This window comes from Netta rufina (assembly GCF_964035555.1).
Source record: "Netta rufina genome assembly, chromosome: 2".
NCBI lineage: Eukaryota > Metazoa > Chordata > Aves > Anseriformes > Anatidae > Netta > Netta rufina.
In genome coordinates, this window is record NC_140124.1 from 150,003,018 (window position 1) to 150,020,990 (window position 17,973).

Here is a 17,973-nt window from a genome sequence, read left to right on the forward strand (position 1 = left end):
AGCTGAGCAGAGGCCTACAGCTCCTGTGGCTGGACATTCAGAGGTGAATAATAGTAAATGGAGAGAGATACTGGCAGCATTTGTAAAAATGGATGAACTGGAATCTCATAAAAATGTCACACCAGAAAATAATCACGCTTATTCTAAAAAAAATTAAACCTTTTTTATTTGTATATTTATTTTTATATATAAAAGAAATACAAAAAAAAAAAAGAAAAAAAAGAACACAAACAAAATGTTGATTATGGCAATTCAGTTTTGTCAGCCCCCTCTGCCTGGGCTGCTGCCTCAGATCCACCGGGAGTGAGCAAAGTCCTCCGGTTATAATGTCCCTTTATGATTCCAGAATTATTGTTCTCATTAAGGATTTGCTTCTGTTTTTGCCTGTTAAGAGACTGTACAAGTCCTAATACAACAGCTGCTAATGAATACTGTCCAGTCAGTTTTCTTGGTTGTAAGATTAAAGGATTTGGTTGAACTCTTCCTAGAAGAAAATATGTTTTGATTTTTCCTTCCTGTTCACTGATACCTTTGACATAAATCTCTCCTCGGTAGTCGAAGGCAAATCCTCGGTCCTTCAGGATCAGATACGTTTCTTCAGGCACTTGTATTCTGTCACTAACTCCTGTGCTGTCCATTCGACTTGCTAAATTAACTGTTTTGCCCCAGATATCATATTGCGGTTTCTTAGCACCGATAACTCCTGCTACGACAGAGCCATGGCTAATCCCTATTACAAAAAAGAGAGAGAGGGAGAAAAAGAACATCCATTCAGATGAAAATGACCAAAAACCATATTTGCCCTTCAGTACTGTATGAAAGCTGGTTCACATACGCTTATCTTTAAGTTTAAGAAAAGGTGCATATAAAAAGAAAGTAAGAAAAAAAGTTCAGGAAAAGTAGAGAACAAAAGTTATATCCTCAGAACTATTTGACAGGGCATCCATCACAGTGGAACTGCAGTACTTACATGTCATCTGTATTCCACGTACTATTGCCAAAATTCCTGCAAAATTATTCTGAAGTAGTAGGAAAGATCTTTCTGGCCCTGCACTTGTTGAAGGCAACCCTGTCAGTGCTATGCAATCCAGAAATGACATCCTTACATGCATGTTCCATGAAGTGAAAATACTAAAGTATTCCTATGAAGTTATTGGAAGACTATATCTTATGATATTGCTGCATAAATTTTTCAAGAAATAATATAAAAATGAGTTTTTTTTCCCCCTAAAATGGAGTTTTAAGAATAAGTTTTCTGGTAATGAAAGGCAACTTTGGGAAAAAGATATTACATTTTTAGATTTTCTTAAAAGACTATATACGCAAATACATACATATGTATAAATTCTTTATAGACATGGTCTCCAAATACAGTTGCATTCATGATCAATAAAATCTTTGCAAGTGATCCACATTTACTGGACATAGATGAATGTTCCCTGAAAAATCCTGGGAGCTGGAGTTTTTCATGGTTCAAAACTGTTAGGAAGAGTTGGCACAAACAGTGATGATGCCACCCTCCATGCTGTGATTAATGAATACACTTCAGCTTTTCTAATGGTAAGATTGTCTGTAAAGGACATGTTTCTTCTGAGTGGAGTTGGTTTTTGCCAGTGATCCAGTCAGCATAAATAGTCATCTGATTTGTTCCTGCTATGTTGCATACGTTCAGGTCATCCCACCCTATTGATTTCATCCAGGATAACAGTTTACCCCTAGCAGCAGTTTAGAGATGCTGCCACGGGGACAGATCAGGTTAGAACTGGAATTAAGATTTTGTGCAAAGCCAAAAGGCTTTGTGCACAAAAACTGTGCACAGAGTTTAGGGTAAGCTACTGTTCCCCTTTTTAATTTAAACCACGTTTTAATTTTCACGCTTGTACTATGCTTACCAATGCGAAGCTCAAAGTTGTTAAAAGAATGCTTGTTGATCTCCTGTATACTTTCATTCAAAGCTATGGAGAAGTCAGCCAGAGCACACAAATGCCCCCATTTGTCTTCACATTGCTGAGGAATCATTAAAAACAACATTAGAAATGTTTTGCATTTGCCTGTCAGAACAGCTCCCACCCATCCCCACCAAATGCAAAGTATCTTACAGATTTGGAATCTGTAAGAACAGTCTAAATGTGCTAGATCAAAGGCAGATAGGGTATTATTAAAGTTAAATTAATGCTTCTCACTTATATTACAACACTTGTGTACCTGGATACAAGAAAGCTCACTGTGAAGTACATGTTTTTTATATGGACAGATAGTGATAAGACAAAGAGGAATGATGTTAAACCAGAAGTGTATATTTAGATTGGATGTTAGAAAGAAATTCTTCTTTCAGAGAGTGGTGAGGCACTGGAACAGGTTGCCCAGAGAAGCTGTGGATGTCCCACCCCTGGAGGTGTTCACGACCAGGCTGGATGGGGCTTTGGGCAGCCTGGTCTGGTAGGAGATGTCCCTGCCCAGGACAGGGGGGTTGGAACTCGGTGATCTTTAAGGACCCTTCCAACCCAAACCTTCCTATGATTCTATGAAGTACCAGAGAAATCAATTTCCTACCAATAATCCAAAAGGCAAAAGTGGGAATTAACAATGCATATTGAAGTCCATCTAATGCTGAGAAAAGAAGTATAAAGAGGATTGAGATTGGCCTGATAATTTTGTGATGTCACCTCATCTATTCTGAAGCTGAGTAATTCTTTCATTAAAAAAATTTCCATAGGAATGAAGCATTGCAAGCACCACCTTGGATCACACAGTGCAGCCCTCTGACATTTTGATCATCCTCAGTATTTAAGCCAGGTCATAAGAATCTCCCTAGCTTCATCCTCTTCTGTTTACATTCCATGTCCTCAGCTTTATTCAGTTCAGGGCATGTCATCTTCCCTCAGTAACCCTCACCTCTTAGATATTGATGCAGTCACATACATATATATGTATGTAGATAAGTATATTTAAAACATAGATATAAATTTCATTAGGTTTTTATTGTTTAAAAAAGGGTGAATTAATCATTGGAAATGCAGTGAAGATTTTCTCATTTTGAATTTTTACCCTCATCAAGCCTAAGGAATTAGGAGCTGTGTGTCTGATGTTCAGTTCTTTGCTCATCTCTGCACAGAAGCAATTTAAACTGAAACAAACAAACAAAAAAAGCCTTATGCATGCCTAGTTTTGTGGATTTCTAGCTGTCAGCATCACTTGTTACTCTGTAGGTGGGAGATGCTCAGCTAGTTACACTCCACATGTTTTATAATGTATTCTAAACAAACAATGGAAATTTTCTAGTTTATAAAGCTCAGTCTAATCTGGTTGCTGTTTTCTTGGCAGTTGCAATCAATGTAGGCAGATCTGATTCCCACTCTCCTGTTGATCTGGGGCAGCACACCCCTCTTCTGTGGTGTTCTTCCTTGTGGGGAGGCACTGGTTGCCAAGCAAGACAGACTTCAACAGCAGCCAACTGCTTGCTGGATGTATTTTAGAAACTCATTTTATTCCTTTGGAGACCCAATTTTCAGGCATATTATTGCATGTAGCAATGAATGGATTTCTCTCATCTGGCTCATCTGAAGTTCATGGCTATGACAGTGTATGTGTCTTCTGTGGCTAATTTTTTTGCACAGGTTGGTTTGCACCTCTGTAGGTGGGGGCAATGTGCAGACTTCTTGTTTTATAATGCTCTGACATGTCAGCTTTATTTTGATGTATAGATTATCATTCTGTCTAAAAATACACAGCTATGTCCTTGTAATAAATGTTTAAATGAAGCCCTGCACTTACATAAGCATGCTGCTAGTGAACAGATCCTTTCTTTTCAAACATTATTGCAAACTTCCAGTCAGATTCTGCTCTGAGTTACAGTGGTAACTTTAGAATATGTCCGAAGATATAGATAGACCTGCTCTAGATTCACATCAGTGTGATTGAAAGGAGTTTTTTTTTCTCTCTGATAAACTCAAATTTGAAGATAGAATCCATATGGTTCTTGTTCAGAGCACAAGATGGCATTTCAATTCATCAAGAAGTGCAACTGTTGTCTGCCAGAAGCCCCAAATGTCTATTTTCTTTTAGCATACACAGCTCTATGAACATCAAAAAGATAACACTAATATTTCTAATATGAATGGTGTGATCACACCAAAAGGCTTTGCTTCTTAAAGTAGACTATTCTCTTACCTGTTTTTCAGGTGACAATCCTGACACGGCCATGTATGTGCTGCCAATTGTTTTAATTTTTTCAATATCTTGAAATCTCTCTTCACCTAGTAACTAATACACATGTAAACCAAACAAAAACAAACAAACAAACAAAAACAAACAAAGAATGTGTAATTTTTATTGCAAAATGCTTGTACAGATATGGAAATGAATCTTTGTGTTCATGCTTTCTTCCCCTCATGGCACACAGTTTGCTCCATGTTCTGGGACACATTGAGCTGTGGCTCTTTGCAACATCATTTATTTACAGAGTGCGTTCAAGCTAAAGCCTGCTGTGCTCTGTAAAGCTGTTTGGTACATTTTGGAATGGATAATACAAGACATGCATATTCCAGCCTAACAAAAATGCAGATGAATCCCACATTTGCTGAGTTATAATCACAGAAAAGTAACGAAGACAAACTCTTTGTGTATGTGTGCTTGTATATAAGAACATGCAATCACATTAAAGTATTCCTAAATCTCTTTGGGAAGAATTCAGTTTGCTTAAATTAAGTGCTCTTATGGCAACGTTTCAGGTGATGAGGCCAGAATTAAAGGGAATTCAACCAATTAACCATTTAACCATGTTACACGGTCAGTGGATAGAGGTAGATGCCTCCAAAGAATTTCTATGAGAGATCAAGTCCTCACGCATGGCATGTTTCCCCGTATTTTCTACCATGCCTGATGCCGGCATGTCCATCGGTTGTTCCATCTGCACTTTTGTTATGTATTTACCTCTTCTACAAAATAAATAAATAAATAAATAAATAAAAATAATAATCAGGGAACCAAGAGGAATTAGTAAACATCTGTGTTGATGCTAAGAAGGAGTAATAACAATAAATAAGTAAATAGATAGATAAAAGCAAATAATAATAATAAAAAAAAAAAACAACTAGCCAGATTAAGAATCCGGAAGAGAAAGAATAAATATTGTCTGCCAACTAAAGCACTGGGTAGAGTGGGAATGTAAATCTGGTCCGTATTTCAAGCCCATCTTCACAGTAATAAAGACTTAAACAAAGACTTTGCATTAAGTTGGGATCAGAGCCTGAGAGACCTACGCAGATTTCAGGTTGTGAACTCTACCAAAGACAGCAGAGCTTTATGTGGAAAGTGGACACGTCACCTCATCACAGGCTTTAAATATGTGTATTACTGAAGGTAACACCAAAATACCCTAGGAAACTCCAAGATATGCGATGTAGTATCTAATAAATTCAAGCATCAGTATGGTTAGGCAGTCCTGGAAAACAACAGCCAAAACCATTACCACCACCAAAACAAACAAATGAACAAACAAAAGCCAACAACCAAACCACTAGGCAATGAATTTGAAACTTTCAGTTCTAAAGTTGGGATTTAAATGTAAATAATAATAATAATAACAATAATAACAATAATAATAATAATAATAATAATAATAATATCTGGAGAGGCAAAAAAATAATGAAGTTTTCCCCTTTCTTTTATACAGCATCATGCATTCTTTTTCCATCTTGTGGGTTTGAGTTTCCTGTCAATTAAAAACTAAAGGGATTATTTCATTCAAAGGGAAAAGCATACCAAAGGCATAACATGAAATATCCCTGGCGATTGAAGTAACCACTGCATACGTCAGCCACAGTGTTAGGGGCTTGGAAGCGCTGCCGTTCATGTACAGATACAACACCATCTGTCTCTAATGGGAGGCCGCACAGCATCGCGCAGGGGACACACAGCCATATGGTTAATGGCTCCCTTCCAAGTCAGGAAAGTCCAAAAACTTGACCCGCTTCTCATTTTCTTTAAACTGCCAGAAAAGCCCATTATCTGCATTTCCCTCCTACATGGGCAGCTCTTCCAACTGCTCTCTTAAAGAAAAAGAATGTTTCTCTTTTCTATGCTTTTGTGAGCAGCCTGAGAGCACCAGGTGTGTGGGCAAGGGGAGAAAATGGTCTTGATTAAAAACAGACTATGTTTTCATTTCACATGCTCACTGGAAACAACAGCAGAGAGCACAGTAACATAAAATTCATGATGAATATCTAAAATGATTATTTTTAAGGAAGAAAAAAATTATTGTCTCTCAGGAAATTTAAAAGAAATAAACTTATTTTCTTTCTTCTCATTCATTATTATTTATAAATCTCTATTTTTTTTTTCTTGCTTTATCTTTTTTATTAAACATCTTTCCTTCTTCAAATAATGGTTTATTTACCCATTACTTTCTTCACAGTATGACAGGATGATGGAATTTGTTATTGGGAAAAGGTATTCCCACTCAGTCTTAAGGCAACAGCTATTTGTTACAGGACTTTAAGTAGGCTTGCTAATTTACCAAGATAGTCCAGGAAACATTTTCAATCACTGTAATGTGGTTGGTATCTGAAAAGAAACTGAAGCTTAATCATTCAGTTCATGTACAGCTAAGGTCAGACCCTGTGGTATATGATTGCAGTAGAACATGTACAAAGTAGTAGAAAAGGAATGCTTCAGGACATGCCACACAACTGTAAAGTAATCAGCAAAGTCTGAAAGCAGGATCCTGCAGGCTGCCAAAAAACATGTTAGTGACAACATAGTATATTAGAATCTGTTTTTATAAACACCGTGCAAATCACTGCATGATAAAGGAAAAAGGAGGGAAAGAGGGAAAAAGAACCTATGAACTAGTAAACTCTTATTAAAGAACAAGTCCCAACTGTACCATCACTAAGATACACAAATGATAGATTAAATGACTAGAAAGACTATTACTTTACAGAAAAAAAGTCTGTCAAGACTCAGAATTTTCAGGAGAAATGTTCTGGTATTAATTTTTGGTAACAACATTTCTAAGAATGGGAGTTTAGCCCTGTTTGTGTCTTAAGATTTCAGACACTTATGAGTACTTATAAAAAAGAGTAATTATAAAAACAGATTTGTAATGTTCATGTTTGTTTAAGTGTGAAATATTCCTTTCAGTACCTCTGGGCCTGGGTACAAAATAGGAAATAACTGTATCATGTAATGATGCTATGTGTCAAAAAAAAAAAAAAAAAAAAAAAAGTGTCCTTTTGTCAGTCCAGAACCCAATATCTCCTGAAACATCTCCCATTCTGCCTCAATCAACAAGATGCCTGGACAAGCTAGAAATCAACAAATTTGTGGGCCTTCAGGGAAAAAAAATCCTAAGTGATGACTGTGCTTTGAGAAGACTTAGTCACCTGCTCCCCAATACTGACTTTTGGACCAGGTTTCCCAGACTCCCTAAGAAAGAGTCAGTCACATCCTGAGTTGTCTGGGGACTCCTACCCTGCCCAGCTGCTGGTGGCACATATTGTAAGGCCACTGTTCACTACTTTTTGTTTGAATGTTTTTGACTCCCTAACACAGTTCCACTAAGTGCAAAACAAAATAGATCTGGACAGTAAGCTTTGTGTTTTATTGTAACAAATAAATGCCTCTAAAATGAAGTGAAAATAACCCACCCTATCACATTTTTCAGACCAGGTCAATTTTTACCACTGCTTTCATTCAGAAATGTATTCCTAGCACTATGGATACAACATCCCTATTACTGTTACCTGTAAAAGGTAAGGTGGGGATTCACAGTGTGGAATCTAATTTGAGATTAGGAACTCAATTCACTTGTCAAAACATAGATATCTAGTGTTATTTAGAGCACGCTTCCTGGTAAAACATCCAACAGATTTCTCTAGGATAGTATGAGTTTTCTGATGGTGTGTATGGGACCTGCCAGTCCCATATGTCTTCCTGTCCTAAGAATTGTACATCCAGCTGTCCCTGCAGAGTTATTCACATGAAGCTGAGGAACAATATTAATCCATGAAGGACATATGTTCTTCCATATATCTCCTCTGCTTTCAAGCTGCACATCTGCATTTTGTTTCCAGGCCTGTGTTGAGACAGACAATCTTGGTAAGAAACATCATGAAAGGAAAGGCACAATGACATCATATAATGTCAGTCTATAGTTACATGGAAACATTACTGTCCCTGAAACACTGGACCTGAAATGACTTCTGGTTCCATTTCCATGTCTAGGATTGCTCTCTTCACAGTGGTTCTGTCACCTTCCAGACTGCTTAGACAGAGTAAACTAATGGCATGACTACACTGGAAATAGGTTAGCTGTCAGCAGGGGATCACATAATTTCATTTATTACTCATACGAAGAACATATCTATTATTCAACTAAACGTGTCTGGGACATAATTCAGTCCCTAATTAGGTCCTTTATTAATTACAGAACAGGTGTTGGGGACCTGAATGCACTATCACATTAAGGTTTTTGATGAAAATGTTGTCTTCAGTAATCACCTCAGCAGCAATGAAATTTTGCTGTGAAGATTATATGAACATGCATGAAAAGATATCTTAAATTAATTCATAGCAATAGGCTTTGCATTAAGTTTGAGCCATAATCATTTTAATCAGATCTGGAAAGAAAAACAAAACTATTAATCATGAAGCAAGCTGACAGCTGTGCAAGATCTCAGAGATAAGAATGAGATATTTATACCTATAAGGAAAGCAGATCAGGAGTTTAACAGGTGACAGAGATCTTCTCATAGGAGAGGAAGTTAGTTTTCTACTGAAATGCACAGGGATGCATCTGTGAATTCTTCTATTTCCTGCTGTCAATTTTAGTATTTGCTCAGCTGTACAAATTAACCCTCAATTTCATTGTGTCTCACAATTTGGTACATTTGACCCTCATCCAGCTTTCATGAGCTACCACTCTATGAAGTCTCCTAGTGTTCATCTTTTTCTCCAGTAGCTTCCTCTGGAGCCCTTGGAGATGTCTGTAGTTCAAAGCAAAGCAAAACAAAACAAACAAACAAAACCCCTTAGACTGGCTCCTCAAAGGGAGATCGGTACTTAAAGTAGGACTGAGATATTAATTAAGAAAAAAAAAATAATCTGTATGCTTAATCTATAGACAGAATCCTGGTATCCCTTCTCGTCATCTCTCAAAAACTCACATTTAAGAATTTGTATTCTGATAAAGCCTTTTGAGTTGAGAGTCAAAACAATAAAAAGAAACAAACAGTGGTAGAAGCTGTTATCATTTTTGCAAAGCACTACCTAAGTAGAGCTTTTCCCTATTCTGTTTAAGAAAATTGTTCTATGGTTACATCACTCATGTGGGATGTAAAATCTAGATCCAGATCATTTTGAAGGAATTAACTCATTCCTTCTGCTTTCTTGGAATGTGTCAATATCAACCTGACAAGACACTCTTCACTTCCCCACTTGATACTCTACCACAATACAGAAAAGAATTAAAAAAAAATTTTTTTGGATAAACAGAGATAAACAGAACATGAGATTCTAGCCTAGGATTTTTTACTGTTCCTCAAAGATTACTTGCTATACATATGCCCAATCCTCTGCAATCCAGGTTAGTGCCAATTTTGTGTTTCTCAGAAAAATTCTAAAAAGAATGTGTTTTTCCCATTTTCTCTGTAATTCTCTTTCCCATATGGAATATTCCAGTCCAGAACATAGATCCAATCTCACTTGTTCACCTTCTTGAACAGGACAGGATACCTATATAAATACTTCTTTCTTTTTATGTCCTTTCCACACTTCTTTTCCTCTCCACCTCTGAATTCCTTAACAAAGCAAGGAGCTTAACCAATGTATTACTTACTTGACCAGACAAGTGACATCAGTAACAATGCCACCACCTTTCATTCTTTACCCAACAAAAGATTAAAAGATGTGTGCCTCACATTTAACTTGACACTGTTTTTAAAACCTTTAATGTTTACCGAGTCCATTCACTCATTGCCTTCAAAATAATACCTTTATAAATACCATTATTTAGATCATTATTTCCCAGAACTGCTGTAAATTTTCTCACCCATTCTTCTGTAGAATAAAGGCATGTTCTACTTCTAGGTATGCTGGAGCAGACTAGTTTTAACTGCATACCTTTATATTCAAGTAACTATTGATTTCAGTTTCACTAGTCATTCAGACCAAAGTTTGGCAAATTGAAATTGAAATGCAAAATAGACAATTGTAATAGCAATTAAAGTTAAAAAAAAAAATATCAGGAAATTATTGGAAGAAAAATAGTAAATTTGATAATTTAGGATGAAGTATTTGGTGTTAGGGAACTCATCACCTAAGCACTACCAGATTTTCTCTAATTGCTGGTATTACCTCATCAAAGTCTGCAATGATCTCATTCAGCAAGCGCAGACATTCTACTCCTTGGTTATTCATCTCAGTCTGGGAATAGAAGTCAGCAAATCCAGGAATAGAAGCAAACATCACACCAACAGCATCATAAGACTGAGAGTACAATTCCTAAAAGAACATTGAAAAAAACAAGTTGGAATGGGAATATAGAGAAGAGAAAGTCCTTGTCAGCAATTAAAATATGTTTATTTTTTCCATGAATAGTACCTTAATAACTGAGGTTACCATTAGTATATTGTGTAATTGACTAGCCAGGTTCAACAGGAGCAGGCTGACAGCTTTCATATTTTTATTATGGATTTTATGCAAGGTTTGACCTTTATTAGAAAACCTCTCTTACTGCTTTTGAGGTCAGGAGACTACACCAGAAAAACTAAAAAAAATAAAAAAGTAGAATTTCTGAATTAATATGAATTTATATGAGGAATCACTTGAAAGAATGAGGAATTAATTTGCATGTATAGGTAACAGAGAATCAAACACTGTTAGGGAAGTAAAAGGAACCTAATATTTATTATTTTTAAGATGTTTAAGTCTGTCTTACATGTTTGGAGCTATCAATATATTTCTAGATTAGTAGATTAACAAGGATAACAGGGACCAGGTGAGGTCATTTTAAATGTTTAATATGAATTCTTTGAAAAGATTCTATTAATTACCTCATTTTCAAGTGGATAATTTATACTTTAGAAGTCTTTATAAATTTGTCTACTCTTTGATTCTCCTGTGGTTCTATCTGTGGTTCTCTTAAGGTGACTATGGAGCCATCTGGTTGCCTGGCTCTTGGAGAGGTTCCTGTTATTAAGGTTTGGAAGAAGGGAGAAACAGAAGCGAGGGTTATAACAGAGTTACTGGGGATAGAAAGTAGTCTATAAGGGACCAGACCTAGGAGGCTATAATGATAAAGTGTCCCCTGGCATAAACTTTCACTTATGGTACATATAGATTTCACTCTGGTATTGAATGGACAATTTATATATGTATTTGTTCTTGTGAAAATACATGTGAAATACAGTCAGTTCTTTGAGACCAAAAAATTTATTTTTATTTTTAGGAAAAAAAAAATGCCAAGGAATCTCCACAGTTCCTGGTATGCTTTCCTAGTGGATAACATACCACAACAACACACATTCTCTCTCTCTCTCTTTTTTTCTCCCTTTTTTTTTTTTTTTTTTTTTAATTTCAACTTCCAACCATTGGGTCTTCCTGTGTCCTGGCAGTGCAAGGTCAAAAACTGGCATAGTGTAGCCCAATGTCTGGATACTTCTTTTGTTTCCGTCCTGGGACTTCCCTTGATATTCTGGCATTGAGCAGTTGCTTCTCAATGCTCTTACTAGTGTGCTTTAGGAAACGTTACCACTTTATTATAAAAGGACTGGACCCCATACACTTAATGTGAACACCTCAGGCTCCTATGCTCCATCATTCTGCTTCTCCCTATAAAAGCATCTTGAACCCCTGCCCTGCACTTTGGTATGCTTTTAATGCTACTGCTTATCTAGACTTTTTAGTAATGTGTCCTCCAGAGAAAATAGAAAAATTCTACTAGTTTCCAAGTGCACTGCCAACCTCTTATTCAGGAGAAAAAAAAAAAAAAACTAAAAAAAAAGAGAGAGAGAGAGATTGATTACCATTTTACCCTTACACTTTCCTCCACGGAAGAACATCTACAGGGTCATGGAAGTCATATTCTAAGGATATTTCTGTTTTCTTTCACAGATATAGAAAAAAAGTAATACGCGCTAGTTCATTGAGCCTTATGGAAAAAAAGACAATATGCACTTGAAGCACATATGCAATCAGACATATACTTTCCTCAGATTTTGAAGATAGAAAACAATTGGCTCAGCCTTCAGCTGTTAGTTTTTTCTATTTTTGGTAAGAAGCATCAAGACAAAAATAATATATCCATGAGAAAATGCTTACAGTATACATTACAGGGAATTCGTGTTTTGAGAGCAGAGAAATTAATTTAATGGCCAGACTTGAATAGCAGAATTGATTGTACTAAAATGTAGTAGATGTTACAGCCAGCCAACTCACACATAAATCATCCACAAGTATAGTCAATCTGGGAAATTGTCTTACAAAATGCAAAAGTGGTGGCACCGAATTCAATGGCAAATTATTGAAGCATCAGCAATGATCTGTGGGGCATCTGTTTGCTTCTGAAGTTTATTATACATGTGAGTGTATGTGAATTGATGTGTAGTAAGAGAGGACACATATTCCCTGAGAATCCATAATGGAGACATGACAAAACACTCTCACGGTTGGTATCAGGTCCGTTCTATTTGCAATGAAGTATTTTAGCCAGGTTTCACACATACATTTTCTCATGTGCAAATGTGGTGTTTTTATGACCACTTAATACCCACAGAGTGGGTATTCCTCAATAAGATGATTCCTATAGTTCCTTTCCTTGCAGGTTCTCACTATGTCACCTTTCCCTTGGCGTTATTTGAAATCACATATTCAGAGCACAATGATTCCGCATTGTGTAGTGTAATTTGGCTGCCTACATCTATTTTCAAAATGTAGAATCAGAAAGAGGGAGACCTGAATCCATTTTACTACACAATGAATCTGGGTATGTCAGAGTTGGCAACTTTAATTTTGAAGCATTTGTTATGTCTTCATTGTTAAATATAATTCCAACATTAAATGAGAAAATCCCAATTTTATAATACAATGGTCTTTATTCACAGATAATATTAAAATATGCATTTGCCTTATTTCAGATAAGGATTAAGTGATTTCCTGCTGTTTTCAGAATCAAATGCTGATCTTTCTTCTATCTCTTCAGCAATCCCTCTCCAAATTCTGTTTTAGGAATACGCAGAAACTCCATCACCAGCAGACTTTTTACCACTTTTCCCTCAATCTGACAGACCTTCAGCACAACTAGCTTACACTTATAAAGCTTTTCTACGTGTATTGCAAATATGCTTTAGAAACAAAGCTACAAACTGTGTTTCTGAAATGGGTGCTTTGTTAATTGCACAGAGAAGGCAATTCAAAGCAAAGCAATATGAAATGGCAAAGATGTTCTCTTAGGTCTGGAGATGCAAGAGGCTTGGGTCTACTGCTGCCTGTTGAACAGATTTCTTGCATAACAATTGGCAAGGCTGTAATAATACTTCTGCAATACTGGGCTATCTTAAATTTTCACATGTATTTTGTTAAATATCTGTAACTTTTTTAGGAATATTTGATTTTCATAGACTCAAAAGTTGTGAGGGACCTTTGGAGGGTTCCATTAGAAGCAGGAACAATTTGGTCAAGTTTGTCATGGCCTTTGCCAAACTGAAAAGCTGAAGATTTTACATCCTCTGTGAGGCTTTGATGAAATATCTGACCAGATCCCTGGACAAAAATTTTCTTTCATCTAAATGGGATTTTTCATCCTGCAACTTGTGTCCATTGGATCTTGTCCTTCATCTGAGAAGGGTTTGTGTTTGTCTTTTCTATAACCAACCAGTAGGTAGTTGAAGACAACAATAAGATTACCCCTCATCCTTTTCCTCTTAAGGCTGAACAAACACAGTTCTCTTAGCCTGTTGTCATATGTCGTGGTGTCTGAAAATACTAATAATATTAGTGGCCCTAAACTGAAATTGTTCTGCTAGGTTTATGTATCTCATACGGGGGACCCTAAAGCTGGAAACAGCAGTCCATATGCAGACCTAGACGTGCAGAACACAGAGAATAGTAATTTCCCAATTTCCCTAACATTAAAACATGATTTTTTTTTTAATTCACTGTTTATTCATTTATTTTTAAAATACGGACCAGATGCCAAATACAGGCAGTATTTTTGTACTGAGTACTATTGAGAATAGTGTAAAAACAATTCCTGAAAAGGTCTGTTTTTCTTTTGCTAATTAAATGAAATTTTCAGAGGTAAAATTGATACCTACTTCATTATCCCGATCCTTCTCCAGGAAGTGACGGGCAACGTGACTGGGTAAAATATTCCGTAGCATATTTTCATTGTGCTCCCTTAACTCCTTCATTTCATTGATTTCTTCTTTTGCTTGAACACGCCAGAGAAAATCCAGCCTTGCTGTATATTCAAGCTGTAATTTCCAAAAGAAAAGAAGTGCAAAAATAAAACCCAACAAGATAAGAGTAGCTGTTGTATTGTCATCCTGGAAGGCTGCTCTTGCCATGTAATTTCTTCAACATTGCTGAAGATCTTTGACTCAGAAAGAATTTGATTTCATTGCCAGAAAGAATATCCTTTATTTGCCTTGTGTATTGTGGGTTTCTCAGAGAAATATTGGGACTAACAATATTTGTCATTACTGTTATGGTTAGTGACTAGAAATTTTCAGAAAGTTATTTTCCTTTTAAACACATTTCTATTATTTAAATAAAAACATAATGGTATCAGACAGGAGATTAGTAATTAGAAGATATTTGTATGGAATAAATATGTTCTCCTTTTCATATATATATATATATATATATAATGAACAGGGTTTCATGAGGAAATAACATATATGATCCCAAATAGTTTTCAAAGTAACATGTTTTACTTCTTAGAGATGAGCATCTTTCAGCAAAACTAAATCCAAAAGTCCAACACAGTGTCAAGGAGGACTTTCAAGTCTGTGGCACCAAAATGAGATATTTCTGTTGTGGGGACATGCACTTGTATGTCTTTTAATTTTTTAAAAAGATAGTGAAAGATATGCTATTGGCATTTCCTTGAATACTCATTCCTTGTTGTACTGGGGATCCAGTAAGAATTTCAAACATGAAGAGTGGCAGTGCCTGATACTGTCTAACCAAATTAGATGACTTTCAGTGCTGCACGTACGTAGAACAAAACTAATATTCCTGCACAGCACAGTTTATATATGAATATATATATATATATTTGTTGCATATTTATACATGTATATTTGTATATATAAAAATGGCAGCTGTCTGCTAGCTGGAGAACATGCAGAAACATCACATTTTTTGCCTGAGGGGCACATGGACAAGACCACAACTGCCAGAACTTTTGAGTTCATGGCACTGAAGGAGAGCTTTCAGATTTGAAGGCAGGTGATACTTTAGCTTGCACAAAGCCTGTACAAAAGCTGATTTATTAAGCTTCAACCTGATGGAAATATATCTCTGATGCAAACTGAAAGAGAAATATTTTTGAGACTTGAGATGCTTTAAACAGAGATAATAATCAAATACTCAGAAGAGGGTTGTATAGCATCAGTAAATAAATGCATTTTCTAATTGGGAGAGACATCAAATGGATTGCCAACAGGTGCTGGGATAAGGACACGGCTCTGATATAACTCGCATACCAAGGGGAAGCCTGCAGTGGGCGGGAATAACTAAGACAGGGTTCAGGCATTGGCTAGTGACTCATCTGGTCCATGTTTTTCACTGTTAGCAGTGACCAATGGCAGTTTTGAAGAATATACAAAAACATCTTGCAAGGGGGCTTGCAGTTTGGCTGTACTAGAGGAAGCTTTTCTTCCTAAAAACTAAAAATGAGTCTGACTTGATATAATCTCTCAAAGCTTGTATGCATTTTAGTAGTGATTTACATTCTCTCTAAATGCTATTGCCACCTTTAAAAACAGTCTCCTCTAATTTTCATATTTTGATCTTCCATCTTGTGATTGTTAATCTAACTGACTCCCCTACCCTCCTCCCCCCTCCTCCCAATAAATAAATAAATAATGTGTCAGAAAAATAAATATATGTTTAAGGCATTTTTTTCTGACATTTGTAGTTTCCTTTTCTTTCGCCTTGCTTTTGTGCTAAAAGAGAGAGCCCATACAAGATCATATCTGACTTTTATCTCTACCAGCTGACTGTGAAGGTAACATTGACTATAATTTTGCAAGAAGACCTTAAAGTATTTTACAGATTGGCTTGGAGCAGGAGCTGCTAGTGGATTCTAAGTTCTTTGATGCTTCAGATATCTAAAACCACTACAGTGAAAGGTTTTCCAAAGGTTGCAATGTATTTTTGGGGGTTATTTTTTTTTTCACATCTTTAAACCTAACTCAGAATAGCAACAGTTTATATTTATATTTTAGATAATTTCATTCTGGTTATTTATAATCTTATTGTAGCAGAAAATATTTTTCTTGTATCTTCACTGGTTGAGATGACACTGATAGTTCAGAGGTAAAAGGATGTCATACATATGAGGTTTGAAAAGAGTTTTAGGAAGATGTTCTGCTAAGTTCTGATACTTGCTAAAACTAACAAAATTATAGAGTAGAGTTTTGGGTTTAGAAATATGAGAACAGAACAGAAATAAAAATATATGACTGTAACTGTCTGATCTTGAAATGTTCAAGTTTTCTTGTTCTGCCATATATCCCCCATATGCACTCTTAATTTCAATACTGTGTGAAGAGAATAGAACAGGTGTATTACACAGCAAGCCTAGCATTTCCTATGTCCTGTATTTCTAAACAACCCAATCTTTCTCCAGACAATTGCCATATGCAAGGAAAGGACAAGGTATGGATCAGTGTTTGAGAGACAGAATATTTTTTCATTTAAGAATGAGAAAGGAAAGGGTTTACATAACAAAAGGGCACATTCAACCACTGAAAATTGCCTAACTTCAAATAAAAAAAGCAAATAGCCTTTACTCACTAATTTAAAATCTGTGCATAGAAAGATTAATGAAGAGACCTGTAGCATAATATCAGAATTAGATATGTATTTTCCTCTCTTTTTCTCTTTCAACTGTAACAAACTCCTCTTCCTATTTCCTCATTCTTCCTTGTTTTCCCAAGCATAAAGAAGGTTAAGGGGGTCATGTTTTTTGCAGATAGATTGCTTTGTAGGAATGTCAGTTCTTCCTCCCTTCCCACAAGGCTTTGGAGAGCAAAGCTATATCTCTTACATTTAGAGGTTATTGTGTACAAAGCAGTCTCTGCCTGCCCTGTCAAAGTCAAGTTGTCATTTGCACAAAAGATCTCCAGAAGCGGAAGAGCAACTGGTCAACATTTGCCTACATGAGAACCCATCTGCAACCCAAAAGAAACCAGAGATGGTCTTTGTCCTTTGCTTCATAAGGTCTAATTGGAGTAGAGGGAGGAGAAGGACTGAGCCTTCTGTGGGCAGTTTTATTCCTTCTGCATTTGTTAATTTTTTATTTTTATTTTTTATTTTTTTTTTCAAAACCATGGTGGTAGGTTGCACTCAGGTTTAATAGGTTACTTATTTTTGTGTCTTTTCACAAGAGATGCATTTCCAAGAGAGAAGACTGTATGTGATATTGTATTTTGATAAGATTTTGAAAGATGTTATATGTTATATTTAACTCATTAAAATGTTAAAGTGGTATATAAACACATTTTAAGTACAGAATGTGCAACGTCAAAATTGTCCACAATACTTCTTTAATGAACATTTTTTCAACTTTGGCTTGCAGAAATACTGTTGTAAAATGTGTACTACTCATCTTAAGAATATGTTTCTAGATGAAATTTGCTTTCTAATGAGGAATTATTCTATTTGGCTTGATGTCATAAATCAGTGATAGTTCTATATATATATATATATATATATTATATATATATAATTACGGGTTTAGCA

The 17,973-nt window shown here is 35.9% G+C and overlaps 1 protein-coding gene across 1 annotated transcript in view; it reads right to left on the minus strand.

Annotated features, from left to right (window-relative positions):
• Positions 1-242: 242 nt before the first annotated feature.
• ADCY8 (adenylate cyclase 8) overlaps positions 243-17,973 on the minus strand; it is a gene marked incomplete at its 3' end in the record, with an annotated part of 122,755 nt that continues 105,024 nt past the window's right edge. Inside the window, exons 14-18 of the mRNA XM_084281797.1 lie at positions 14,316-14,474; positions 10,357-10,503; positions 4,171-4,263; positions 1,893-2,007; positions 243-730 (exon numbers count right to left, since the gene is read on the minus strand). Of these exons, the coding sequence (XP_084137923.1) occupies positions 243-730; positions 1,893-2,007; positions 4,171-4,263; positions 10,357-10,503; positions 14,316-14,474 (1,002 nt within the window). The remainder of the gene's footprint in view (positions 731-1,892; positions 2,008-4,170; positions 4,264-10,356; positions 10,504-14,315; positions 14,475-17,973) is intronic.